The sequence below is a fragment of the Ailuropoda melanoleuca genome, chromosome 11 (genome assembly GCF_002007445.2).
Source record: "Ailuropoda melanoleuca isolate Jingjing chromosome 11, ASM200744v2, whole genome shotgun sequence".
In the NCBI taxonomy this organism is placed as follows: Eukaryota; Metazoa; Chordata; class Mammalia; order Carnivora; family Ursidae; genus Ailuropoda; species Ailuropoda melanoleuca.
This window is the reverse complement of record NC_048228.1, coordinates 53558671-53585320: the sequence shown is the minus strand read 5'-3', so window position 1 is coordinate 53585320 and position 26650 is coordinate 53558671. Positions and strand designations below refer to the sequence as shown.

At 35.2% G+C, this 26650-nt stretch overlaps 1 protein-coding gene across 6 annotated transcripts in view; it reads right to left on the bottom strand.

The window, feature by feature from the left end:
• ANKRD17 (ankyrin repeat domain 17) overlaps window positions 1-26650 on the bottom strand; it is a 149959-nt gene that overhangs the window by 54521 nt on the left and 68788 nt on the right. For 4 of the 6 annotated variants that reach the window (XM_034671699.1, XM_034671700.1, XM_002930343.4 and 1 more), the window contains exons 3-15: window positions 20348-20504; window positions 18520-18667; window positions 18138-18285; window positions 16119-16352; window positions 13385-13479; window positions 11239-11476; window positions 9691-9882; window positions 9202-9311; window positions 7223-7310; window positions 5590-5717; window positions 4986-5129; window positions 4470-4572; window positions 2246-3001 (exon numbers count right to left, since the gene is read on the bottom strand). In XM_034671699.1, coding sequence (XP_034527590.1) covers window positions 2246-3001; window positions 4470-4572; window positions 4986-5129; window positions 5590-5717; window positions 7223-7310; window positions 9202-9311; window positions 9691-9882; window positions 11239-11476; window positions 13385-13479; window positions 16119-16352; window positions 18138-18285; window positions 18520-18667; window positions 20348-20504 — 2541 coding nt within the window. The remainder of the gene's footprint in view (window positions 1-2245; window positions 3002-4469; window positions 4573-4985; window positions 5130-5589; window positions 5718-7222; window positions 7311-9201; window positions 9312-9690; window positions 9883-11238; window positions 11477-13384; window positions 13480-16118; window positions 16353-18137; window positions 18286-18519; window positions 18668-20347; window positions 20505-26650) is intronic. The other 2 variants (XM_034671703.1, XM_034671704.1) reach the window with 1 other exon arrangement.

The following is a 26650-nucleotide window of genomic DNA, read 5'->3' as shown; positions in this document are numbered from 1 at the left end:
CAGAGAACAGGGAGACACAAGATTTGGGCCAGCCAAGTACTATAGAAAGAGACTGAACTTTACAAGAGCAGTCTAATAAATGGGAGCTAAAGAATAAAGAACAGGTTATGCTGCAGTGGGAAGGAAGACTGAGCCTAAAGAGGTTATAAAATATCAAGAAACCCAAAGAAAGAAATGGGAATGATCGTTAGTGGACCTAACGAACAAGTATTAACACAGAAATTCTTTCACAAAAAGTGGTGGAAGTGCATGAGTCTATATGTGTGTTTATACATGTGCACATGCATGATGACAGGGATGGACTGCAGGTAAGTGGCTGGATGTTTTTAATCCTGTTCTTCCTTCTGGTCATCTCTCCTCTCTCCATATAAATGGGCATAATAAAGGGGTAAAAGTATTTTTATAATGAGAAGTATTTGTCAAATTTCCTAAAAAGTTATGTGCTTTTGAAATTCTTGTATATGAGAACACCCGGAACACATAGGCAGAATTTAATTGTTTTTGTCTGGTAAACCAATCAACAGAAAAACTACTTTACAAATCTCCGGTAATTCTGATCAGCATAAAAATTGTACAACTGGCAAATCAACGTTGATAAGTATGCCCAAGAACATCATGTAAATTCGAATAGCATATCAAAAAAATTTTAAGTATTCATTGGTAAGAATGTCCAGTCTTCATTTAATTGGATAAATAACACTTAACTCTATACATTCTTTGGTAGTCCAACTGACATAAGAGAAAGAATACCATTATGACCTAGACTAATGGCCATGTAAGTAATAGCAAATCTGGGACTTCTGGCTACCTGTGCTCCAATTTTCATAATATACTAACGTTGGGAATTAATTGGGAATTAATAGGGAATATATTTTAACCAGCTAATGGTGATTAACAGTAATTCTCAAATCTATAGAAGTTTTATATTTATCAATATAAGAATCCTTACAGTTCTTACTAATGAATAATAGCATTTTTTCCAAGGTAGGTAGTTATTACACCCTCTAAGATTAGCAGAGACCTTCATTCCACATAATACTGCTGAGGTGATACTAAAAAAGAACTGGGAAACTTAAGAGCAATTTGTTAAGTATGAAATCTGTCTCATTAGCTGGTGCCTTAGTTTCTGAATGTTAGCTATATATCTCAACACTATACAATTATTCTTTTATTCTTTTAAAAGATGAAAGACAAATTATATATAATTTCATCATAATGTGTAACACTGCCACAACAGTTTCAAAATTAGAAAAACTCAATCATCTTTAAGTACAGACCAAAGAATAAAAAAAGGGGGAGATAGCAGATAAAAACTACCAAATGTCAACGATTTACTACCTTTGTTTTTCCCTTTTCCTTCCTTTTCAAATTTTTTTTAATCTTTTTCTTAACAAAGAAAATTATCCTTCTTAGTATAGCATTCTTATGGTTTATAATCCTATAAAATCTCATTCTACTACTTTGTTACAGAACTCATGAAACGTAAGTACCAAAAATTAGAATCATTAAAACAACCTTCTAAAATATTTCCTCTTGCCAATGAAACTAATTATAATGGAATAAAATTTCTTTGGCTACACATTTAAAGATATATCATTTATGATACTGTCAGGGGACCATACCTTCTCATAGTACAATTAGAAAGAGACTACACATTAACATTCACAGGGGATAAAACCACTGACATACAATATAATCAAACCCTATTTGGTTTGGTACTTTATTACTGTTGTAAAGGTGTTTAAATTTTGTTTGTTTTGTTTTTAAATATCCATCAGGTTTGAAGTCTGATCCATTAGGATATAAAGTATTTCTGTTCACAAATAAGCTTCCTGACGTGTCCTACTAGGTTTGCACTTCAACTTCTATCAATTTCCCAGTTTATTGATGTGAATACAGAAGCACAAAGGCCAAAATTCAATCTTAGTATTCTGAACTTAAAGAGAAAAAAATAAAAACAAAAACAAAAACTCAAACATCAACCCCACTACTGAAAAAAACCTAGATTCCCAGCCTACCCAGCTAAGCCAAAAAGTTTCAGTCACTTGTATTGCATGAGCTAATCTTTAATTCGACCTGTATCCGTCTGAGAACTTCTGAGATTGAACTAATATTTCTAGGGATATACATGGGTCAAGAGTCCAAAAATAGTTCTCATGTTGGGTAATGGCAAAAAATTCTGGCACACTCTTACTCGCCTTAAGCATATCATATTTGATACCTGCTCATAACAATATAAACCCACCTGCCATGATGTCATCCAGCGTGTCATTGAGGGTCTGAGCAGGGCTGGCTACCATTAACCCTTGTTGTGTTTCTGTCAGAATTCCTTGCCCCAGCCCTGCCAACTGTGCTTGGCCCAGTACTGGCTGTCCAACTATCACTCCTTGCAGTTCTGTAAGATTTGCGATGGACCCTGGAGGCAAGGGACCTGCCGCCAGAGGCAAAGCTTGAGGCATGGCCAGAGGCTGGATTGGTGCAAAACCCATCTGAGCAGCAGTCTGCTGGGGTTCATCTTTAAGCAAAACGGGATCCACTTGCTGTAACCGTGCATAGTCTCCCTCGGAAAGCTGTTCTCCAACCCCAACAGGAGTTAGTAGTCCCAGATGTTGGCAAGACTGTTGCTGCTGCTGTTGCTGAAGTTGAATTCTTTGAGCTTTAACCTCTAGATACTGCTTTTTTAGCTGCTGCTGAGTTTTCAGTTGTAACTCTCGTTCTACTTTCTGTAGTTCCTCCAAAATCTTTTGTTTCTTCTGAATTTGTTCCTCCCTTGTTTTGTTCAGCTCCTCGATCTTCTCCTTGGTAAGTTGGTCAGCGTGAGCCAGTTCCAAGGACTGCAGCTGTGCATTCTTTTCTATGGCTTCTTTTATCCTCTGTTCCAGTTCTGTTAACTTTCCCTGAGCCTCTTCTACAATGCTCTCTGGAGACTGATTGGTGATGTAACCCTGTACATCCTGGCTGTTTGCTGGCAAATGGCTGCTGGACTTTTGTTTAGAAGCAGCTGTGTGAAAAAGAAACCCCCTCAGAAGTGCACATGAATGGCATCCTCATTACAGAGTTACTGTTGGGAGGTTTAGTGCCAACAGTTATGCACCAAGTTATCATATCCATAGAAGGTGAAAATGCACTGTTAAGGATTTAAACACAAATCCACCTTCTTTATCATAAATATAGAATGTATGTATTTTATGTGCATAGAGTAATCTTTGGGAAATTAATTTTAAAAATATCACATGGCTAAACTTAGACAATAGAGGGCTGCTGCTCTGTGATATCGAAGTGGTGCAATTAAAGTAAAATCTAAGGCTATGTGTAGACACTTCATCTGGTCATAAAGATGTAAAAAATTATTATAAGAACAGAAAAATAATGCTAGATTATTAAGATGTAGGGAAAACTTAGACCTCTAAGTCAAGGTTTTTCCACATTTGATAGTCTATGCCTTTTAAACACACACACATACACACAAAGAGTACCCAAACCACTGAGATGTACCAGGAAATTTAAATCCAACTAAAATTTGTCTTTGTTGGGGGCCTACCATCTTCAAGACTGATAAAGGCAAGATATAAATTCACATATTCACACAGCTACCTGGCCAGTAGAGAATTGGGATTCAGTTTCCCTGGAAGAAAAGATGCTGGACTACGCCATCCACTGTATCTTCTGACAGCCAGGTGAATAAACAGATCTGGCTATGGGTATAGCAATCAGTTGTTTGCTACACCAACTGAAAAAGGTGCCAAGGCTCTAAATTGGTAGTAGTGACTGTAAAGAGCTGGTGGAAATACTTAGTATTCTTGTTGGTAAAATAATATAGGTAGCCAAAAACCAAAATATTAAGACTGCATTGGTTCTTCAGGTGAAACTTTTTAAAAAGAAAAACTGATTCAAACTGGTAGCTGTAATATTTTGGGACATAACTTAAGAACATGCATGGTGTAACATCCACAAGTCAAATATGGACCTCAGAATTCTAGAGAAACAAACAAGCATATCTGAAGTAACTTTCAATTATTGGTCGAGAAAAGGTAGCCCAGATATAAAATCTATATTAAACCAGTTATTCTGAAATATATTTTAATTTTAATCTAAATCGTTAAGCCTTATATCACTACAGAAATTTAAGTAATTTACAAAAATGTCATCCAACTATACCCAGGCCTAATATTTTAACATGAATAGAAATGACCAGTTATTAGAGGAAATCGTGGATAATCAGAACTGCATCAAAGATGAGCATCTGAATTTCTCCTGCTAATACTGATAATTCTGGCATAAATTAGTGCTATTAACTATCTTCTCTCCCAATAATATGCCTTATTCATCAGTAAAAAAAAAAAAAATCTTTGTCAACTTAGTAAAATTTCACTTTTTGTGGAAAAATAATTATAAATGGATTTTTTTGGTAATCTTATCATTTTTACTCAGATAACATGTAAAAGACAGTCTTCAGAAGTATAACTGACCTTTATTCCTGATGGGAAGAGTAGTGGCAACGTTGGCAGGTGGTTTGTCAGGCTCCTGAGGTGGGACAACCATGGGCAGTGCTTGAACTGGTACACGAGGAGCCTAAGACAAAGGAAACTGATTATATTTCTGCTTTTCCTACACACTCCATTAAATAATAGGCTTTAAATTAAGAATAAGTTACAAAGACTTCTTCAAAATATTTGTAACACGGTATTAATCTCAAACATTGACATATTTACTTAAAATATGTTGGCACCAAATTATTTTCTGTAACATTTTTTTAATGGATTTTGAATTCCAATGGTTATTCCGGCCATAGTAAGAAAGTAAAGCAAAATCACATCAATCTACAATCTGAGTGTTATACCAGATTACATCATTAACCATTTTAACTACATAGCTATAAAGAGAACTACATATTATAACAAAAAATAGTCAAATCTAGTTTAAACTGAAACTGTGAGCCAAAGAGGGATAAAGAAGATATAAAATGCTTTAGTTTTGAATCTTACCCTATTTAAATCGTGGGAAGGGGGGGTTAACTGAGTGACATCTGGTGGAGGGGCTGAAAGCAAGTTATTAGGATAGTCCAAAAGATAGCAAACGACACTTGTATGACCACCTTTCGCTGCTTCTATCAACATAGTTGAGCCATCCTAAGAGTGGACATGGAAGGAGAAAAGATATGTAAAAAAATAAGTTAATTTACAGAATCATTAAAGCAGATAAAGCCAACAGGCCCCAGACATATTCAAATCTTTGGTTAGGAAAGAGCATTTTCCTCTAATAAAACAGAAAAAAATGAATATGCTTAAAATGCCATTATAAATGGAACTGGTAGATGATACCTTGTAATGTTCAAGAGGAAGAATTAATTCACAATTACCCAAAATATTTGAGTTACCTATTTTTTTTTTAAAGATTTTATTTTATTTATTTTACAGAGATAGAGACAGCCAGTGAGAGAGGGAACACAAACAGGGGGAGTGGGAGAGGAAGAAGCAGGCTCATAGTGGAGCCTGATGTGGGGCTCGATCCCATAACGCCGGGATCACGCCCTGAGCCGAAGGCAGACGCTTAACCGCTGTGCCACCCAGGCGCCCCTGAGTTACCTACTTTTAAACGATGAGTAGGATCTGCCCCATGAGCCAAAAGTAGTTCCACCACTGCCAGATGACCCCCTGCACAAGCCAGGGACAGTACAGTGTGGTCATTATTAGCTGTGGTTCTATTCACATTTGCTCCTAAAACAGACAAGACATGGAAAATCATGTTAGTAGACTGTAATTTCTTAAGTTATGGTAAATTTCAAAATCATAAAGAGTAGAGAGAATAGCATAATGAAAGTCCACATGCCTCTTACCAGCTTCAGTGATTATAAACACACAATCTCATTTCACATAAACCCTTATCAATTCTCCTCTCCCATCTTGAATTACTCCAAAAAAAATCCCAGACAAACATGACATCATTTCACCCATAAATATTTCAGTGCACTGACAGAAGATAAGGCTAAATGTATGTATTACTCCTAATGTAATCACTGTTCTAAAAAAGTAAAGCACAAAATTTTATCTACACGTTAAGTTTTTCCATAAAAAAAAAAAGATTAAAAACCAATAAAAATAAATCACACTGCCCTCTATGGGCTAACTACTTAGAAAATTAACAAGGAACAGAAAATAGTAGTACTATCATTTCTTTCAAGGGGAAATATCTAAGAATGAAAATGGGTATACCGTGCCCTCTATATGAATTCATCTCTGATTTAAAGCATTGTGTTAGACAATGTGGGAAATGGAAATAAAATAGCTGGAAGAAAATGGAATCAGATTCATTGAAATTGATTGGAGAAGAGAGAGGATAGTGATTATGTATTCTTGAGAATACTATGGCATAAACATACATCACAAGTGTTCAAATTGCCTAAAATTATTTCACCAGTAAGTTATTTCTGATTTATTTTCTTTTCCTATAAACAATTACAAACGAGACTTCTTTAGTATTTATGCTAAGGAGGAAATAGTATATATTGCCTTTTTAATTATACATGGCTCGCACAGCCTTTCTTTTATGAATGTTGAATCAAAAGTAAAATCTTTCACCTTCTGTACTTAGGAGTATGATGAAATCTGCATAAAAACTGTTTCATGTTGAGCTTAGGTAGTGAACACCTAAAAATAACTTAAATGAAATAATAAGATGCTACTTTTGTTATTTAAAATGGTTTTTGATATTCAAAGTAGCATTACTGACCATAGATGAAAATCCTCCATGCATTTTGGCATTTTCGTCACATTTCAATGCTGAATATTTTTTTGTGCTATGACCATATTTCTCTATATTTTACAAAGAAGGAAATTTAGGCCCAAGGAAATGTAAAGTAGAAGAGCAACTTGCCCTTAAGTATCTCAGTGGTATAAACATAAAAATCCGGATTTCAAGATATATTTTTACATAAACAGAACAGATTTCAGGTTATCTAAACCCTTAAGGTTTTATATAAAGAAATTTTTCTTTATAAAAGTGTTTCTCGACAAGGGTGGTATTCAGTATGACACTTCCTCCTAGTTTGGAAATGTTCTACTCATTGCAGGATGTTTATCAACAACCCACACTCATAAAATCTCAGTAGCATCCCTCCACCAGCGATATCCCCGAAAACATCCTTTACCTCTCAATCTCTAAATACCCCAGAGCAGGAAGTAGACATGTTTGGGGGAAAAACTATTGCTTTACACAAACCTACCTTTACTAATTAAGAACTGAACAGTACAAACATGGCCAGCTCTTGCAGCTTTCATTAAAGGAGTCCTTCCACCTTCAGATTCATGTTCCTATTAAAAAAACACAGACTTAATTGATATTTAATTCCTAGTGAACAGTTGCTCTTTTTCATGAAAATCAAAAGGAAAAGAATTGGACTAATTTCTGAATCTAAATATATTAAATATCATGCTTTGAAACAAATTAAGGAATACATCTTTAAATTTTAAAAATCTCAAATTAGAAACATGTTCTACAGATATAATTTAAGAACTGAAGTTATATTCATGTGATTGTGACACCCTCATCTAAATCCATCTGGGTAATTTTTCCTTCTCTCTCTACCAAAAGGACTGTGTAGCTTCAACAGTGAATGGCACTCTAGCACAGCCCTCTCCAATCAGCATTATTAGCATTATCCTTATCCACTCCAAGTGATTTTCCTTTTGTTATGTTTGTATCCTACCCCCATGAACTTCTGCAGTACATCATTCCCTTTCTTTATAGACTTCCCATTAACTCCATGTTACCTTATATGAAAACATCAAAGCTAGTGATCTTGTATCTGGAAAACCACCAATTATAAGGTATTACTAGAGATTTCTGGGTCTCAAAAGGATGGAGAATCTATTGCATTCTTGTGATTGCTGAGTAATTGGGAACACTATCAGAGAAATTTTCAGATCTTAGAATATAGGCTTGAGGAAAAAAATACAGTTTATAAAGCATTAAATATATATATTTTAACATTCACATCTGATGAATAACTTGATTTTTCTCTTAAGCCACACATTAAGTTGTTTGAATTGCAATAAACTAATAAGCAAGGTTACGTTGCTATATGTTTCATAGCTACTGTGGTAAACACTGGAAATACAGGTTCTTTTTTTTTTTAATTTTTTTAATTTGATATAATTTTTTTTAATTATATGTTAGTCACCATAGAGTACATCATTAGCTTTTGATGTAGTGGAAATATAGTTCTTAAGCTGAATAAGTTCAAAATCTAATACGGAAGAAAAAGGCACACAACTAATAAGAATATAACATGTGTCATAACCACTTCAAGAGCTGTACTAACACATGCAGAATTGAAAGACACCACAATAGTAACCCAATTTCCAATTTCATCCTTTCCTTCCATAAATGAGGAAAGACAAATGAAATAAAGTTTACAAAACCAGTCAATGGAGGAGTCTGTTTCTGCTCGCATGTGTGAATTTTTGTCATAAACTATGAACTTCTACAGGAATACACGTTTACTTGTTAATCTCAGCCCCATGAACATATGGTTACTTAAGTTTTAACTACCTTTTCATGTCTCACTTCTACTCCCTCACATGCTAAACTGGACGAGTGTTTTCCCCACACACGTTTGCTTTTGCTTCCCTACCTCTCAGGCTGTACTCGCACTATTTCTTCCAACTGGAGTGTCTCTTTTGTCACAACATTGCCATATCTACCTTTTAAAACCTTACCCAACCCAAAATACAGTATCTCAGATGACTTCTTGACCTCTCCTAAGTTTCTTTACTGTTTCCCTATGACATCTCTTCATAATCTAACATACAATGACTTCAATATTTCATCCTTTTTACTAAATTTTAAGTTATTTGAGGGAAAAGACTACTTATTAAATACTTATTTTCTAAAAACAGCCAAGTACCTAAGAAAAAATTATTTTGTATGTTAATATAAAATATAAATATAACATGTTAATATAAAATTTCCCCCTTTTATTATGGAGAACAAGGGTAATAGATTGGCTAACCTTGCTAAAAAGAAGAATAATAATGGACATCAAACAGTGTGGAAAGAAAATAATCAAATGAGAGGAAAAAAATGGCAAAAAGGCCAACACAAAATTGGAAGAAATACTTTTTTCTGTTATCTCCATAGAACTTTAAATTAATTTCTTGTCTTAGTTTTAAGTATTAGGATTTAAAAAGTGACACAGTTTACCAGATCTGCTCCTGCCTGAAGTAGGACATCTGCTACATCAGTATGACCATTTTCACAGGCGTATGTTAGTGCTGTATCCCCTGTTGCTGTTGTTGCATGAACATTAGCTCCTGTGGTAGTATTAAACAACACAGAGACTTAATAAAAGAATCATAAGACATAAATAATGGAAACAGAAATTTCTTCTACATAAGCCATACCTCCTCAAATTAGATAAAATAGCCCTATCCATTTCTAGAAATAGAGATTATCAGCGTCTTTAAAAGCAAGAAAATAAAACCAGAAATAGATCACTGCTTGAAATTAAAGCTATAGATACTTCAAATGTAATAATGTAAATTATTTATGCAGAATACACACAACAGTTTACCACATTTTTACCACATTTGTAAATACACATTCAGTGTATAAGAAAAAAATTACTTGCATTGTAACATTTTTACTTGAATAAATCATGTAAAAACTCCTCCCAAATGCAAAAATGCCTACCTGCAGCTAGTAAGTATTTAACTAACTCTAAATGACCTTCTTGAGCAGCTTCCATTAAAGGGGTAGAACACCCTAGCTCAATATCAGCTCCGGCCTTTATTAGAAAGTCTGCCACTTCCAGAAAACCTCCACAGCAAGCCAGAGTCAAGGCAGTTTCTTGAGTTTCTTCTGTCTGTGCATTGATATTTGCTCCTAGAATAAAAATTCTAATTATTTTAAGAAAGTCATTAACTTATTCCAGAGGTAAGCAACAAAACATGTTGTTTCCTAATAACTACACTTCAAAAATGAACATTTGTATTATTTTACTATTTATTTTACTAAATAATAAAGTGCTTCTCCCCTACTCTGAAAGGCGATTATGAATAAAGAAAATTATTAAAGAAAATTATTAAAAATACAGCCGCGGGTCCATATTTGATGGATACAGCTGCAGTAAGATTTATTCAGCCAGAAGGCACAAACCAGGTGATAAAAGGACTTAGAAAAATAAACTACATTCCCTTGTTATAAAGATTCAAAATTAATGATGATGATAGCTAACATTTAATACATCTTTTAGTATTTGCCAGGTAATATTCAAAAAATATTTTACACGTTCTTATTAGCTCCATTTTACAGCTAAGGAAATTGAGGTTAACTTGCCCAAGGCCACAACAACATTATCATTATCACTGCTACCACCATCAACAGAGCTAACACTTAATAGGCACCAAAGGACAAACAGCATTCAAAAAGCTTTATATATTATATAAACGTTCACAACAACCGTACAGATGACAAAATTCAGACACAGAAGATTAGGAACTTGCCTAAAGTTACAAAATTGGCAAGCGTTGGAGCTGTGATTCAAACGTAAAAGTGTGCTACCACACCTCTGCTTTTAAAGTTCTAGCCAGTATGGTTTTTTAAAAATGTGCCACTCCTCTTAAATTTGTCCACACAAAAACTTTATTATTAAAAGAGATACAAAACTTGGCTACAAATAAGTAGACAGGATATTACTTCTAAACTAAAGGTATATTAATAATGTAAAATAATTGTGTCACTTTTCCCAAACATAAAGTCCACTGTGTGCTGACTCCTTGACAGCTTCTTATAAATGCATTGTTGCATTCTCATCAAGTTAATCCTTCTGGTAGGATTCCCCACACTGTGTTTCATGAAACACTAGATATATTAAGTATTTATTAATAGGTGTTCAGCTCCAAAAGGAATTCTCTCAATATATTACTTTGACAAATGTTGAATCTCTCATATGCCACTACATAATCTACAACCCTACCTCATCTCCAGTTCTGTTTTTACTCACAAAGCATACGATGCTTGATATTAAAAAATAAAGATGCTCTATATTAAAGAAGTTTATCTGATTTTGTTTAGCACAGTTTGGAAGCTATTTTCAAAGCAAATACCTTTTCATTCATTTTTGTGATAACATCTTGTTACAAATCTACTAGAAAGATGAAACACAGAAACCCAATTTTATAATACCATAATCTTACATTTTAAATATTTGTGCTTTAGCGTTTTCACTGGTATGGTTACCTTGGCCTAGAAGTAACGCCACCATTTCTTCATGTCCTTCACGAGCTGCTTCCATCAGCGGTGTATAACCTTCATCATTGACCTCTTCCAGGCTAGCTCCTCTTTCAATGAGTAAAGCCGCAAGTTCCACATGCCCACCACACGCAGCCAAAGTCAATGGTGACTCAAATGAATCAGCAGGCATGTTCACTTGGGCACCACTGTCAAGAAGTAACCTAGCTACTTCAACATGGCCATCCTAATTACAATGTAATTAAAAAAATTAAATCAGCACCATTAAAAAAATCATTAAAAATATGAATACTTCTCAATTACTACACAATGAAGGTTTACTGATCTCCATTCAAATAAGAATTAAGAAATCTACATTTACCAGTCGAGAAAGCAAGTATTAAGTAAGACCATCTATATTTCTGTGGCACAGGCTATGAAACAGAGATTGAGACTATGAAACTTGTAGAAAAATAATACTTTCCTTCAATCAAGACGCTAACTAACCTTTGGGGAAAAAAAGACATTAAGTACATGCAACAAAAGACTACTATGAAACAACACCAGCACCGCATGGTATATACTTAAATGCTACATGGATAACACTTAGAAAGGGAAAGTAGGATTTTTGTAGAAACCTTAAGGAGAAGCAAACTTTTGATTAGGTAGAAAAAGAAAAATGCAATACTTTTTGGAGAAGGCAGAGAATTGTAGATGATGTGTTAGGGGAAAGGGAACACAATTTGTACGTGGTACTTCCTTTTGTTGTTCAACATTTAAATGCCAGGGAAAACTAAAAGAAAAAGGAATTCTCTCTTACCATCTTCTGTCTCCATTGCTGGTCTTTCCTATCTATAGGCGACTCCAAGGCTCTCTTTTCTTTTTTCCCTTTGATGTAATTTTTCCTTCTACATATTACCTCACAGACATTTCATCTTCTTTTGAACATGTCACACCTGTTTTCACCTCTATTTGCCATATAGCACAACTTTAATGCCCCACTACAATGGTTACTTTGTGTTCCTTTGGCTCACAATTTTCTCCCTCCATCGTTAACTCCTACATTTCCTTTAAAGTCCAGCTTAAAATCCCAATCTCTTAGCAAACTTCGAAATGTCTGGCCACTACCAATATCTTTCACCTACTTACAATACTTCCAGTACATGCAGATTAGGTCTACAGAATGCTCCATTTTGATTTCTTAATCTACATACTTCTCTCGTGGGGGTCAGAAGGATGTTTTAAGTTCCTTACCATGGGGATATTATCGATGTGTTTTAAACACACTATATTATTTAATACTCACAACAACCTAAGAAAAGGATATTACTCCAATTTTGACAAATGAGAACTTAAGTCCTTCAAAGAAAACTCATGTTTCTTCAAAGGATAATTTATTAAAGCAAACGCTGGTATGGCAATAAAGAAAACAGAGATAATTCAAGTCTTAACTATCTGATATTTTTAAAAATTAGTAATTAAAATTTAACATCCTTTCATTGAGATTAAAAACTTAAATTCATTTGGGGCCTTTTTCTATCTTTCACATGTTTTTCTCATTAATCAGTCTACAATGTTATTCTGATCCATTTCTGTGCCACAAATCACAGACTAAGATACAGAAGTTTAGGAGTACTATTATTACCTGTTCCTAAGTACAAACCCAGAAAGAAAGTTCTTAAAAAAGGAATTCAGGGCTCAGAAAAGACCATACATAGAGGGGGAATTATGTTACAGAAATAATGATCTAATTTCAAAATTTTCATTTTTCATTCAAGTTTAAATTACCGGTTTGATGAACGTGCTCTGCTTAGTATTACGTGTATACTTTGTGCATTATATTCTTCTTAATATCCTTGATCAACTTTTTAAATAGTTGCTCTTTGTGCCAACTGTGTAATACCAGCATAGTTATGTGAGACTAAGAAAATAAAAGTAGTGCTGTAAAGCGCCAGAAAGCACCTTTAATAGAAAGAAGTTAACGTTGTAACTGGCTCTGAATGCTATTGATAATTCAGACAGCTGAGGTCTTGCTCTATAATAAATCTATGATAAACAAATCTTTGAACTCAAGGAAAAGGTGCTCACATACACTAGCACTATCTCTATGAATTGTATATAGGCATATTTCATGTATGTATTTCGCCAGTCTTACCATGCATGCCTCCATTAGAGCAGTGTGCATTTCATCTGTTTTATGCTCTTGATCTGCGCCTGCTTCCAAAAGAAATCGCACCATCTCTAGATGTCCTAAACCAAAAATGTGTAAGATTACTTTAAAATATTTTATTATTCAAAAAAATAAGAAAAATGTATAATACTTTGAAAATTTATATTTAACTTATAGTAATAAATTTATAAACATAATACTAAAGTCAGCTGCAAGCCACCCTCAACTGTCACACATAAATTATACAAGTGATGCTTGTTGTTCTACTCCTTATTCTGTTGCCAGTACTACAATCCCTGCTGCAGGTGAGCAAAGATGCCATTAAAATCCAAAACCCAGAATATCCCCTCTACAAACTTTTAAGAGCCAGGGCACACTATATTTATTTACATTACAGAACAAATTAGCTTTTGTGAATTAGTAGCCTGAGATAATAATAATTGAAGTTATTTCTAGGAGGAAGTGTGTTTTAATTTTCCATTACTAACTCATAAACTTTATAAGAACAATCTAAGTTGGGAACAGCATGCATATATATATATATATGTGTGTATATATATGTATATATATATATATTTATGAAACCACATCATTTAGTTTATACTTATTCACCTATTTATATATAAACATACATACACATACATATATACACACACTCGTATATTTGTATTTATGTAGTTTCAAATAACACCATATGCTTCAGTTCAAATAAAGACACCTTATGAGTAGTTAAAAAGACAAGGTATTTTTTTAAAAGGATTTCAGACACTATGCAGGAAACAGTAGAAAAATGACTAATTTTTTTCCAACCTTATTTGGAAGGAGTTGCAATCAATTCTCAGTCAATTAGGACTAAGGAGAAGGAGTGGATGGTAAAATCATAAACGATTAAAACTAACTTTAGTGAGTAACTATAACATCTGCCGTATCTTGTTTTTGCTACCTACCTACCTCCCTTTCCTCTCAGTCATTTTCCCTTCCCAAAGATCCACATCAACGCTCAGTCTCGCCTGAGTTCTAGCCCTTCCCCATCTCCTCCTTGTCAATCTATGTCCTAGAAGACCTCACCCGAAATAGAGGAAAGGGAGAGGGTCCATGGATCCTTGTAAGTAGTAGAGATGTTCTCCACCAGCTCAGTTCTATATCCAGCTTCTAATTAAAGCCTGCAAGCCCCAACCTCAGACGCCCCTTGGAAAGCAGGGTGGGGCTACAAGCAAAGGAGAGAGGGAAGAGTAGTTATATGTAGCCCCATCTCAAAGCTCTTCTGGCCAGCTGGGACCCAGTAGTAAATACAGCCAGTTCCAGGTTCAAAAGTATTTGTGAAAAGGGGAGAGAGCCACCCAATCAATCAGCCTGCCCTGGAAAGGCTGTCCCAAGGCTTTAATTCCTCTCCTCCGGATGAAAATAAGCCTCTGCTAATTGCCAAATAGTACTGGGGAAGTAAGGGACCGCAGGTGTGTTTCCTAACCATCCTTAATCTGAGACTCTGTTAACACCAGACAACCGAAAGCACTTTAGATAGAGCATATTTTCACATTTAACTTAAATTTTAGTCATTTATGTATTTCAACCATGTTTTTAAAGGAAATTATTCCAGGGGACCTCACACAACCTTGGTCACTCTGAAACAGAATGGAATAAAACAACACCAGGGCCACAACTAGGGTGTGGCTATCAAAGCCCTACGTGAATAATTTAAGGCAGTATTCCCTCACAAGCTTGGTGGGGGAAGTGATTCAGCCATTGAGAGTGAGTGCCCCCTTAAATTTTGTACCCTGTCTTGTAAGGGTTTTTTCTTGATGCCTCAAGATCAAGAATTTATCACTTATTTTATGATACCCAACATGACATAGCTACAGATGGTATGAAACACTGAACTGAATGGCTTTGCAGACATAAAATTTGCCTTTTAAAAAAGTTCTTTGGTTTAGAGCTATTTAAAGGTAGTCTGAGAAGTATGTGGCTCTCTGGCTATCTTAACTAGAATCTAGAGCATTAACTAGCTGAAGACTGAGCAACTTTCCACACAACTGTCTTGCCCTCTCAAAGGACAGCATTTTTCGGTATTACCAATATTTTCAGGTTGATTGACATCATTTAAAATATCATATACCCCTTTTGTACAGTTACATATGTATAGGTAGGTGTTTTTCTCAATTTCAACCAGATTTTCCTTCTAACTTTACTAAATGTGTTGATGATACTCTAACACTGTTCTTTAGAATTCAAACTCCCCTCACACCACTTTTCATTTCTCAAATCTCCTGTCCCTTCGATTTTTCTCCTTCTTAGTGTCACACGAAATAGCTTTAGCACCTTCTTGTTAATAGATCATCCTAGCTATTTCTATTATATTTACTTTTAAACTTACAGGCTGAATACTTCTGTGGAGTCAACAGGATTCTTTTGTGTGAAGCACGCAAAATATTCTGACACAAAAACCATGAAAAAGTACAGTGCATAATTAAAATAAACCATTTCTGATAAAACAACTAAACCATTTAACAGTCATTTTTCAATGACAATATATTTATAATACTAAGTCTATACTTTAAAAGTTTACATATTAAAATCTGAAACATTTTAGACACTTTTCTTTACATACTACATTCTATTACAGCTCTTAATTTACTTTTTAATTTAAAAACTATATTATATAAAATAACAGTCATATCATGTGTTTAAAAACTTTGTTTTAAAAAAATGTTTTATACCGTACCTTTGTAACAAGCTAATGTAAGGGCACTCTCCTTAAATTCATTGGAATGCGTATTAATGCCAGCCCCATTTTCTAGCAGCAATCTGGCTACTTCCACATGTCCAGCACTTCCAGCTTCCATAAGAGGAGTATGACCATTTTCATTATGGTCCTCAATACTAGCACCGGATTCCAAGAGCACCTTTACAACATCTACATAGCCTCCAGCACAAGCATATGTAAGTGCTGTATTGCCTATATTAATAAAGAAAAACAAAAAGATACTTATTATTATCATGTTCAATTAGCCAGCATACAGTATATCATTAGTTTTTGCTGTAGTGTTCAACGATTCATTAGTTGTGTGTAACACCCAGTGCTCATCACCACATGCTCTCCTTAATACCCATTACCCTGTTACCGCATCCCTCCACCCTCCTCCCTTCTGTAACCCTCAGTTTGGATCCCGGAGCCCAGAGTCTCCCATGGTTTGTCTCCCTCTCTGATCTTTTCCCATTCAAGGAAAAACAAAAATATATTAACATAAAATACCAAAATAAAAAGAGCCTAATTTAGCATCAAGAAGAAAACTGAAATGGAAGACTATAATCGTTTTTTTACAGATTTTATTTGTCAGAGAGAGAGACACAAGCAGGGGGAGCGGCAAGCAGAGGGAAAAGCAGTCTCCCCACTGGCAGGGAGCCCAGTGCAATATGGGACTCTTGATCCCCAGATACTGGGATCATGACCTGAGCCTAAGGCAGGCGGGGAGACTATAATCTTAATAAATTTAGATAATATACATAATTCCTTTCCCATTGCCTTTTATCTTACTGAAATCAACTCCCAGTTCTTTCCATTTAATATCAGGGTCAAATACATCTGGAAAATAGAACGCTTGCCATGACTGTAGTTATAAAAGAACTGAGCAATTCTAAAACTTTCACTTTTCGTATGAGAAAAAAATTATGTTCATTGTAATTTTAACCAGAGAGAAGTTTCACATGCTTTATTTTTTAGTGATTATAATTATTCATCATATGTAGATACATCTCATACTGTCCCTTTAATCATACATATTGGTTTTCACTACAACTTCAAACACCAGGTAACTGATCAAAGCTAAAGTAATTTCAAAAACATTCCTTCTTGATGGTAAAAATCTCCCAGATTACAAGGGGAAAAAAAGTTAACATTCTGGGTAAAAATAAGGATTTCTAAAACCCCTTCAAACCAGAACCTTTAAGATCCTAAAAATTATTTAAAATATTTAACAAATTTGGGGCAACTGGGTGGCTCAGTTGGTTAAGCGTCTGCCTTAGGCTCAGGTCGTGATCCTGGAAATTCCGGGATCCAGCCCCACATTGGGCTCTGCTCAGCAGAGAGTCTGCTTCTCCCTCTTCCTCTTCTCCTTCTCTCTCTTGCTACTTCTCACCCAATCTCTCAAATAAATAAATAAAATCTTTTAAAATAAATACAATATTTAACAAATTTGAAAATCTTACATGAAGAAGATGCACAAAATATATTTTCATGTAACTTTAGAACTTTCATATAAATCCATCTACGCCCAAGTTTGAAAAAAATAAAAGTTTAAACTAAAGTCATGTTCCTTGTGGGACACAATGTTTTCAGAATATTTTTTCTGTAGGCCACAATCTAGTATCAGTAGACAATGACAGACCTGCCTTTTGTCCCACGGCCTTCTTCTCCCTATCTTCCCTTCTCCCCTCAGAAATAGGAAATCTGGGTTGGAGAACTGTAGCCCATTTCCAAGAGGGTAGTCCTTCTAACTGGCCAGCAATTAAATTAATCTAAAAGAACTTTAAAAGGCCAATTAATCGTCCTCATACACCAAAGAAGAAAAATTTTATTCAAAATATATTCTATACTTTAAATCTAATGCATAGCCTTATGCAAACATGCAGCACTTTATAATTAGAGAACTGTAAGAGCTTTACTAGTGATGATTTTCATGTGAAATAATTATTACCAAAGGGTGATCATATTTAACAAAACTGAAAAAGAAACATGCATAACCTGTTGAAGACTGTGCATTGACATCGGCTTTATGAGCTAGCAGCAACTTCACAATTTTGACATGTCCTCCATTAGCAGCAGCCATTAAAGGTGTAATGTCACCTTTGATTCCCCTATCTTCCACATTTGCATGCATTGCCAACAAAACCTTATGAAAGAAAAAGTTTAAATGCTATTAGAAAATGATACATTCATCAAAACATGTGGAACGTATTTACACCTACCTAGTCATTTATAGTAAAAGAGCCAACAACCACAAAGTGGATCTAACAAAACTGTTGAAATGAGCCTAATGGTTGAGTTTTATTATTTCTCTAATAAGTAGGCCAGATTAAAAAACAAAAACAAAAGCAACCCGTGTAATTATTTTGATAACACAAACCTGTGCAAGCTCATAGTATCCAGCAGAACAAGCTAAACAAAGGAGGCTCTCCCCTTCCTCAGTGTGCTCATTTACACTTCGCCCTTCGATGAGTAACTTTCGCACAGCATTTACATCTCCTTCTGAACAGGCTTCTGCCAAACTGCGGCTATGGGGGAAGAACATTATAATATCAGAATATAAAAATATGAAAAATTACACAGCATACTGGTTTTTGAGGTAATTCTTAACAGAAGTGCTAAACAAGAACGATTATTTCAATATGATCCATAACAAAAAGAAAACTGAAAATGATTCAGTTCATTGGACTGAATTCATTTTAAAATCTACATATAAGTCACTGAATTAGAATTACAAAATTATAAGATGATTACAGCTATGCAACTGAAGGATAAAGTTTAGTTTACTATCACTGGGAAAAAAAACAAAATTCTAAAACATAAAATTTATTGAAAATCACATAAGCAAAATACAGGTAATAATTGTACTTTCTTTTGTTCGGTCATGAGAAAATTTATGTAGAAGTTAATAAAAATATATTTAATAAAACAGGTAAAATTTGTGCTAATTATAAAGGTCTACCTGAGTCCTTCAATCAATTAAAGGAGAATCATATAATCATATAATTTTGCCTAAAACATGAATAAATGATAAGGAGATTCTTTTTTGAAGTATTTACTTATGCATCATACTTTGGTGAAGTCTGAAAAATATCCAGGCAAGGCAAAGGCTAAATTCAAGCAAAGGAGGGTGGAGAAAGTGAAGCAACAGAAAATTAGACCGAGGGTAAAGTGTTTGCCCTATAAACCTCCCCAAATAATTCCAACTATGATCATCCTGAGAAAACCACTAAATCCAGCGCTGTTAATTAATATTATCTTCATTTCAAATATAAGTCAATTCTTACATCATCCTCTTGAAGGTCCCGTCAATTCTGGTACTAAAGGCATCCACGGGTAACCTCTTTTCTATACTTCTATTATTACTACCATCCAGATTCAAGAACATCATGTTTAGGCCAGATTATGGCAAAGTCTCCTGACCAGTCTTCCCACTATTACCTTCATTTTCCTTCAAACTCTTTCAACAAGGCAGCCAGAGAGATCTTATTTTAAGGAAAGCAGATCATGTCACTCCTCTGCCCAGAATCTTCCATTTGGCCTCTATCTCACTCACACTAAAAGCCAAAGTACTTACACAATCTTTCCAGTCCCATAGTCCTACTTTTTACCTCTCTGGTTTCATCACCTACTATTCTTGCTCTTACTCTTGCCACATTGATTGGCTTTCCTGCTTTTCATAAAAAATGCTAATTAAGCTCCAACTCCAAGATACATATATTTGCTGTCCCTCTGCCAAGACAGCTTCTCTGTCAGACACAGCTCGTACCCTTAAAATTTCAGGTCTTTGCTAAAAAGCCATCTTTTAAGTGAGGACTTCCCTGACTACTCTCTTAAAAATGAACTGTAACCTCCAACCCCAAACAATGCCCTAGCACTTTCCCATTCAATTTTTCCCCATAGTTCTTATCATTGTGTGCCATGCTATATATATTATACTTACTGGTTAATTGTATTATCCCCTTACCAAAGTCAAAGTCTTGAATAGCACTTACGTGATCTTGATTAAATTATTCACTTCTCTTGAGCTTTTCAGAATAAAAGGAAAGTAAAAACAAAATCCATCGCCTTAAGGATATTTGTGAGTAAAAACAAGATATTACATATAAAGTGGTTAGCTCCATACCAAGCACAAAATAAAGGCTCAGTTAACATTAGCTATTTTTAAGAAAATGTTTTTATATTGATCACAGAGAAAATGTACTTACTTGTCCGACTGCCCTGCATTCGCTGTGCTTTCAGCTCTCATACGGGTAAGTGCAGCAGCAGCTTCATCCAACGCACAACTAACAGATGATGTCAACCTCCGAAGCACTTCAGGATCTGCAAAGGCTTTACCATCAGCCGTAGATAATTTGCCTATTCCTATTACATGATTTTCACACCAATATGGATACACCCAAAAGGAGAAACAAAGCAAAAGTCAAGTTACTTAACTCTATGTATGTTAACAAACAACCTTTAAACGTCACACATCACATATATACTGTCTGTCTGGAATCTTCTGGAAAATCCTTGTTCTTCAATTCTCTAATAACCTTATTTTTCCCATGTGGTCTATAAGTGCTTGACCCCATGACTCTCTGGTGCCAGAAATGGGTCTCTGGCCTATGCTGGGACAACTAGGAGTCCCTACTCAGACTTTTGCCATAGGCTTGGAAGAACCTCTATGTTCAAAGGTTACCCAATTGCTAAGATGTGAGTCATGAGCTATTTGGCCACTTTCATGATCACAAAGAGAGAAAGACTACCCAAAATAAGTCAATATGGAGGAGAACAGAGCAGAGAAACAGAAAGAAGACAGTTCCGATAAAAGTTATTTTTGACTCATTGAGACCAGTAGTGCCAAAAGCCAGAACAATCCCCATTTTATTTTTGGTAGATGCCCACTTTTGTTTACGACTTTCAGGTAGCCTGCTACCACCTGTGACCAAAAATGGCCTAATTAAGACATTACAGGTCATATAAAAGATAACATGAGTATCTATTTATTTCAAATTACGTCTACAACTTATTACATGTACTCAAAATCATACCTAAAAAACATTCAGAACAGCAAAAGAATAAAAATTCAAAAGCAGAACTGGTTAATAACATCTGCATGAAATATATCTTATTGCTTTTCTGGATATCACTACAAAGCAAACTTATCTCTAACTTTTATTATTCTAACTCTGGTGCTGCCCATCAGTGGAGCTTTTCAAAAATATAGATGCTAAGCTCTCCTACATCTAAGGATATAATTCAGTAAGTAGGAGGTAGGGCCTAGGCATCTAAATATTTTTAAAGCACTAAAAAGATTGTAATGCATAGCTAGGATTAAAAACCTCTGCTCCAACTTGAAGATAAACACCTAATGTTATAATGCATATCATAGATCCCTGCTACTCAATAAGTGGTACATGGACAAGAAACACTGCTATCATTTGGCAGCTCATTAGAACTGCAGAATCTTGGGGGCACCAGGGTGGCTCAGTCAGTTAAGCATCCTACTCTTGGTTTTGGCTCAGGTCATGATCTCAGGGTCGTAAGATCGAGTCCTCAAGCCCACGTTGGGGCCCCCATGTCAGGTCCCCGTGTGGGTTCCACTCTTGGAGCAGAGTGTGCTTGAGATTCTTTCCCCCACCTCCCTGCTCCCCCTCTGCTCCCTTGCACACATGCATTTTCTCTCTCTCAAATAAATAAATATATAAAATCTTAAAAAAAAAAAAAAAAAGAACTGCAGAATCTCAGGCCCCAAGATTTTCTGATCTAAAACCTGCATTTTTAAAAAAGATCCCCAAGCAATTCAGATCCACATTAAAGTATTATCACAGGTTTTAAAACAAACTACTTAACTAAGAGATCAATCAAAAAAACCCCACTCGAATGGTAATAATAAACATATCTGTGCAGATTTCTTTTTATAGTGGAAGGGCTTAATAACATCATATCAGTTTGTGTTTAAAGTTTGCAAAAGTTTATACTTGTTTGCTTTTCTTTCTGGAAAAATTCAAGATATCAAATACTATATCTTCTGGAACCAAAAATAAATCTGGCAGAAAGCCTTCATGATTTTAGATACAACAAATGTTCAGAGCAGTCAAAGTTGGTATCTGTTACAGTCAAGACGTGCAAAGAACAAAGACTGTCTCAGTCTGATAAAACTGATCCTACTATATAATTTGTGTCACTAATATTAAAAACCAACTACAGTCTGAATCTGCTATAATAGTAGTTATTCAATAAAATATCTGTGGTTAGTTAAGTATCCTAACACTATGGAAACCAAGGTCACAGATGCATTTTCACATGACAGAATGAGCTCCAATTTTTTAGCCAATTCAGCCATATAACAACTATTTATCAATGACAGCAACAGAACTAGGTAAGAAGATATATCTGGATTAGTAAAAAGTACTCACTACCTTCAAAAGAAAGAACATCAAAAACAAAATATTCCATATTAAATTTTTATGAACTTCTCATATCTTCGTAAGTAAAGATAACTATTACAGTAAAGATAATTAAGAAGTAACCTAAGATATACATGGTAGTCCATCAAATGAATAAACAGTGATTGAAAATTAATTTATTCTAGCTACTTTGGATTATGATGATCCTTTTTAACCAGTCTTATTCAGTTATTAGGTATTAGTCAATGAAGATCGAAAACAGAAAAGGTAAGTGATGATCAGATTATTCTTTCCCAATTCTAACACTGAATCAATTGAATGACAGAACCATGTAACCTGTGACCAAAAATGTCCTAATAAGACATTACAGGCTATATAAATGACAGAAGAGAAACAGTGCATTAAAAGATAACCTAGATTTCAGATTTTAAGATAATTATTTTCTCCCTTTTTTTCCTCTTAGAATTTACTCAACTTAATTCCTATTTATGAAGACAAAGTTAAGAGGAGATGTAACTGATTTAGCAGAACAAAAAGAAACACAGATATCAAAGGGAAACAATGTGATCAGCCCAATAGGGCTCAGAAATTATAGGTACCAGATACAGGGGTGAGGCTTGGGTCAGAAAACAGAGAGACTAGCTGAACACCTGTGAGGAATAGTTAGACACTTGAAGACTCCGTTCCCAAACTCCAAAGCCAGATGATTATTCTCTATAGAAACCAAACCAGAAAGGCCCAGGATTAGTAGTCATTATATACAGAGGAGAAAGAGATGATATACTAAAGGGAAATGAGGATTAAGGGAATATATGCATGATAAACAGTGAGATCCTCAACCCTCTCCCACTCTAAGTTCCCAAAATGCAGGTAGCTAGGTTTATCATTCACTGGATCAAAACTGGTAGATGTGTCTCTCAAGAAATTGAAAAGCCCCAGAGAAAGGATTTAAAGATATTGACATTTGGAGAGTTCTCAAAGGGAAGGGTCTCTATCCAATCACTATGTACTAGGAATTCTAAAATGTTACCAACTTTACCCAGCTCTGGTATACTCACTCTGTGTAATCTTTGGGACTGGGAATTTGATAGCTTTTATCCCCATGATTAGGTTACATTATATGGTACAGCTGACCTGAAGACAGGTATATTATCTGGATGGGCCTGACCTCATCACATGAGCCTATGAAAAACTAAGAGATTTCTTTGGCTAATTGGAGAAAAGAAAGTCAGAGATTCAAAGCAGTAGAAGGATTCTACTGTGCTGGCATGAAGATGGAGAGGGTCACATGCCAAAGCATGTGGGCAACCTCAAGAAGGTAAGAGCAGCCCCAGCTGACAGTCCATAGGAAATCAGGATCTCAGTCCTATAACTACAAGGAACTGAATTCTGCTACCAACAACAATAAACCTGAATACAGATTTTCTCCTACAGCCTACAGACGAGAACTCAAGTCAGCAGATACCTTGATTTCACCCATGAGACCGTGGGAAAGCGAATCTAGCCACACTATGTGCCCAGATGTCTTATTTACAAAAACTAAGTGATAGGAAATGGGTGTTGTCATGCTGCTACGTTTACAATAAATTGTTATGCTGCAGTATGAAAGTAATTCTATAATGTATATAATTTATAATATATAATAAATACTTCATAGTGAAACCCACCAGTTGACAAAACATGCACATATATCTTCCATTTTAGCTTTTTATGGTATTGCTATTGACTATAAAAAAAAGCCAGGATTCACCAGACATTTGAAGAAAATCTGAAATGTAAAGGACAGCCAAAAATATTCAAAATGTGAGCAAAATTTTAAAATGCCCTAAATTCTAATGCTATAGAGAAGGATGAGAAAAGAAAAGTTGCAGAGATAAGAGATTACTATAACTAAGTTTGGTGCTAACTTTCTCAACCGTAACACCAGAAATTAGGAGATAATGGAGCAGTAATTTCAATAGCCTGAAAGAGATTTTTAAACTAGAATTCTATACCTTCAAACTATCCAAGCATGAGGATAGCATCAAAGGCATTTTCAGGCAGTCTCAAAAACTTCTACTTCTCAAGCATCCTTTCTCAGGATACTTAAACCATGATCAATCTCAACACCACAAAAAGAAAAACCACCAGAGTAGTTCTGTGCTACACAGGAAATATATATACCATGAATGACTATTCTTGCCAAAAACAAAATGAACCTGAATCTGATCAATATCTGGATCTGAATTCTGACTTACAGGAAATACAACATACAGAGGTGCAACTAGCAAAATTGATAGGCTGGGACAAATGAATCAATTTCTTCAACAAGTGGGGGAAAAAGAACAAAAAAGGAAACTGTTAAAATTAAAAAGACACTTAAACTAAATAATTGACATGAAAAATATCAAATTTTACATATAAAAGTATGTAAATATGAAATAGGTGAAGGGGATCAAAGAGTACACTTATCATGATGAGCACTGAGCATATACAGAATTGTTGAATTGCTATATAGTGTGTATACCTGAAAATAATATAACACTGTATGTTAACTATGAAATTAAAATTAAAAATTTAGGGGTATCTGGGTGGCTCAGTCGGTTAAGCATCGGACTCTTGGTTTCAGCTCAGGTCATGCTCTCATGGTTGGTGAGATGAGCCCCAAGGTGGGATCCGGATCAGCGGGAAGTGTGCTTGAATATTCTCTCCCTCTGCCCTCCCCCCACTCACACACACACTCTCTCTAAAATAAATTTAAAAATCCTTAAAAAATTAAAAACTTAATAAGGAAAATGTAAAACTTGTTTGGATCCTAATTCAAATAAACTTACTATAAAAAAAACCATTACGGGGTGCCACCAACTCTGAATTTCGTCACAGGACATAAGCTCAGGGTTGTAAGATCAAGCCACATGCGGGGCTATACACTGGGCATGGAGCGTGCTTAAGATTCTCTCTCCCTCACCCTCTGCCCCTGCCTGCCTTTCTCTCTCCCTCTCTAAAAATAAATAGATAGATAGATAGATAGATACACAGATAGACAGTGACCTTTAAAAAAGGACCATTATGAAATAATTGGGGAAATATAAACACTGATAGGATATTTGACAATATCAAGGAATTAATATGATTTTTTTCTTTAGATATGCAATGGTATTATGGTTATGTTTATTTTTTTAAAAGTTCTTGGGGTGCCTGGGTGGTACAGCCAGTTAAGCAACTGACTCTTGGTTTCCACTCAGTTCGTGATCTCAAGGAGGTGAGTTCAAGCCCCCTGTAGGGCTTAAGTTTCTGTCTCCCTCTCTCCTTCTGCCCCTTCCCACCATGTGCATGCTCTTGCTCTCTCTCATAATCTAAAAATAAATAAATAAATAAATCTAAAAATAGTTCTTAATGTGGAGTATATACTGAGGTATTTATTTATTTATTTAAGATTTTATTTATTTTAGAGATACAGAACGAATGCCAAGAGCGGGGGCAGGAGCAGAGGGAGAGGGACAAGCAGACTCTGCAATGCATGCAGAGCCCCACCCAGGGCTTAATCCCAGGACCCTGCGATCATGACCTGAGCCAAAATCAAGAGTTGGACGCTCAACCAACTGAGCTACACAGGCGCCCCTATATTGAAGTATTTATATATGAAATTATATAATGCTTAGTTTGCTTTAAATTAACTTGGGGGTGGGGTTATCAGCAGGGTAATAATAAGTAAAGATGAAACAAGATTGTCCATACACTGATGGCTGTTAAAGCTGGATGATGGGTAGTCCCTCTGGACTTGTATGTTAACACTTTTCATTTAAAAAAAGGAAATAAGGGAGAAAGGAGAGAAGTGAGAAAGAAGATGAGGAAGGAAGGGAGGGTGGAGGGAGGTTAGCTTGTTGGCTACCGTAGAGAAAACAGAAAAAAAGAAGGGAATAAATATAGAAATGAGAAAATGAGGTAGTATCAGCATCCTATGAAAAGGAACTCTACCTCCAAAGGTAACTCCTCTCAGCTGAAGTCTACTTTCCTGTAGCACTTTTCAACCTGGTTCTGCCTCTTGGGGGCACAAAAACGAGTATCCCTCTTATATTCAACCTGAATTTTCTCATCTTCAGGAGACACATTCTCTTCTCCTCTTACAACACATTT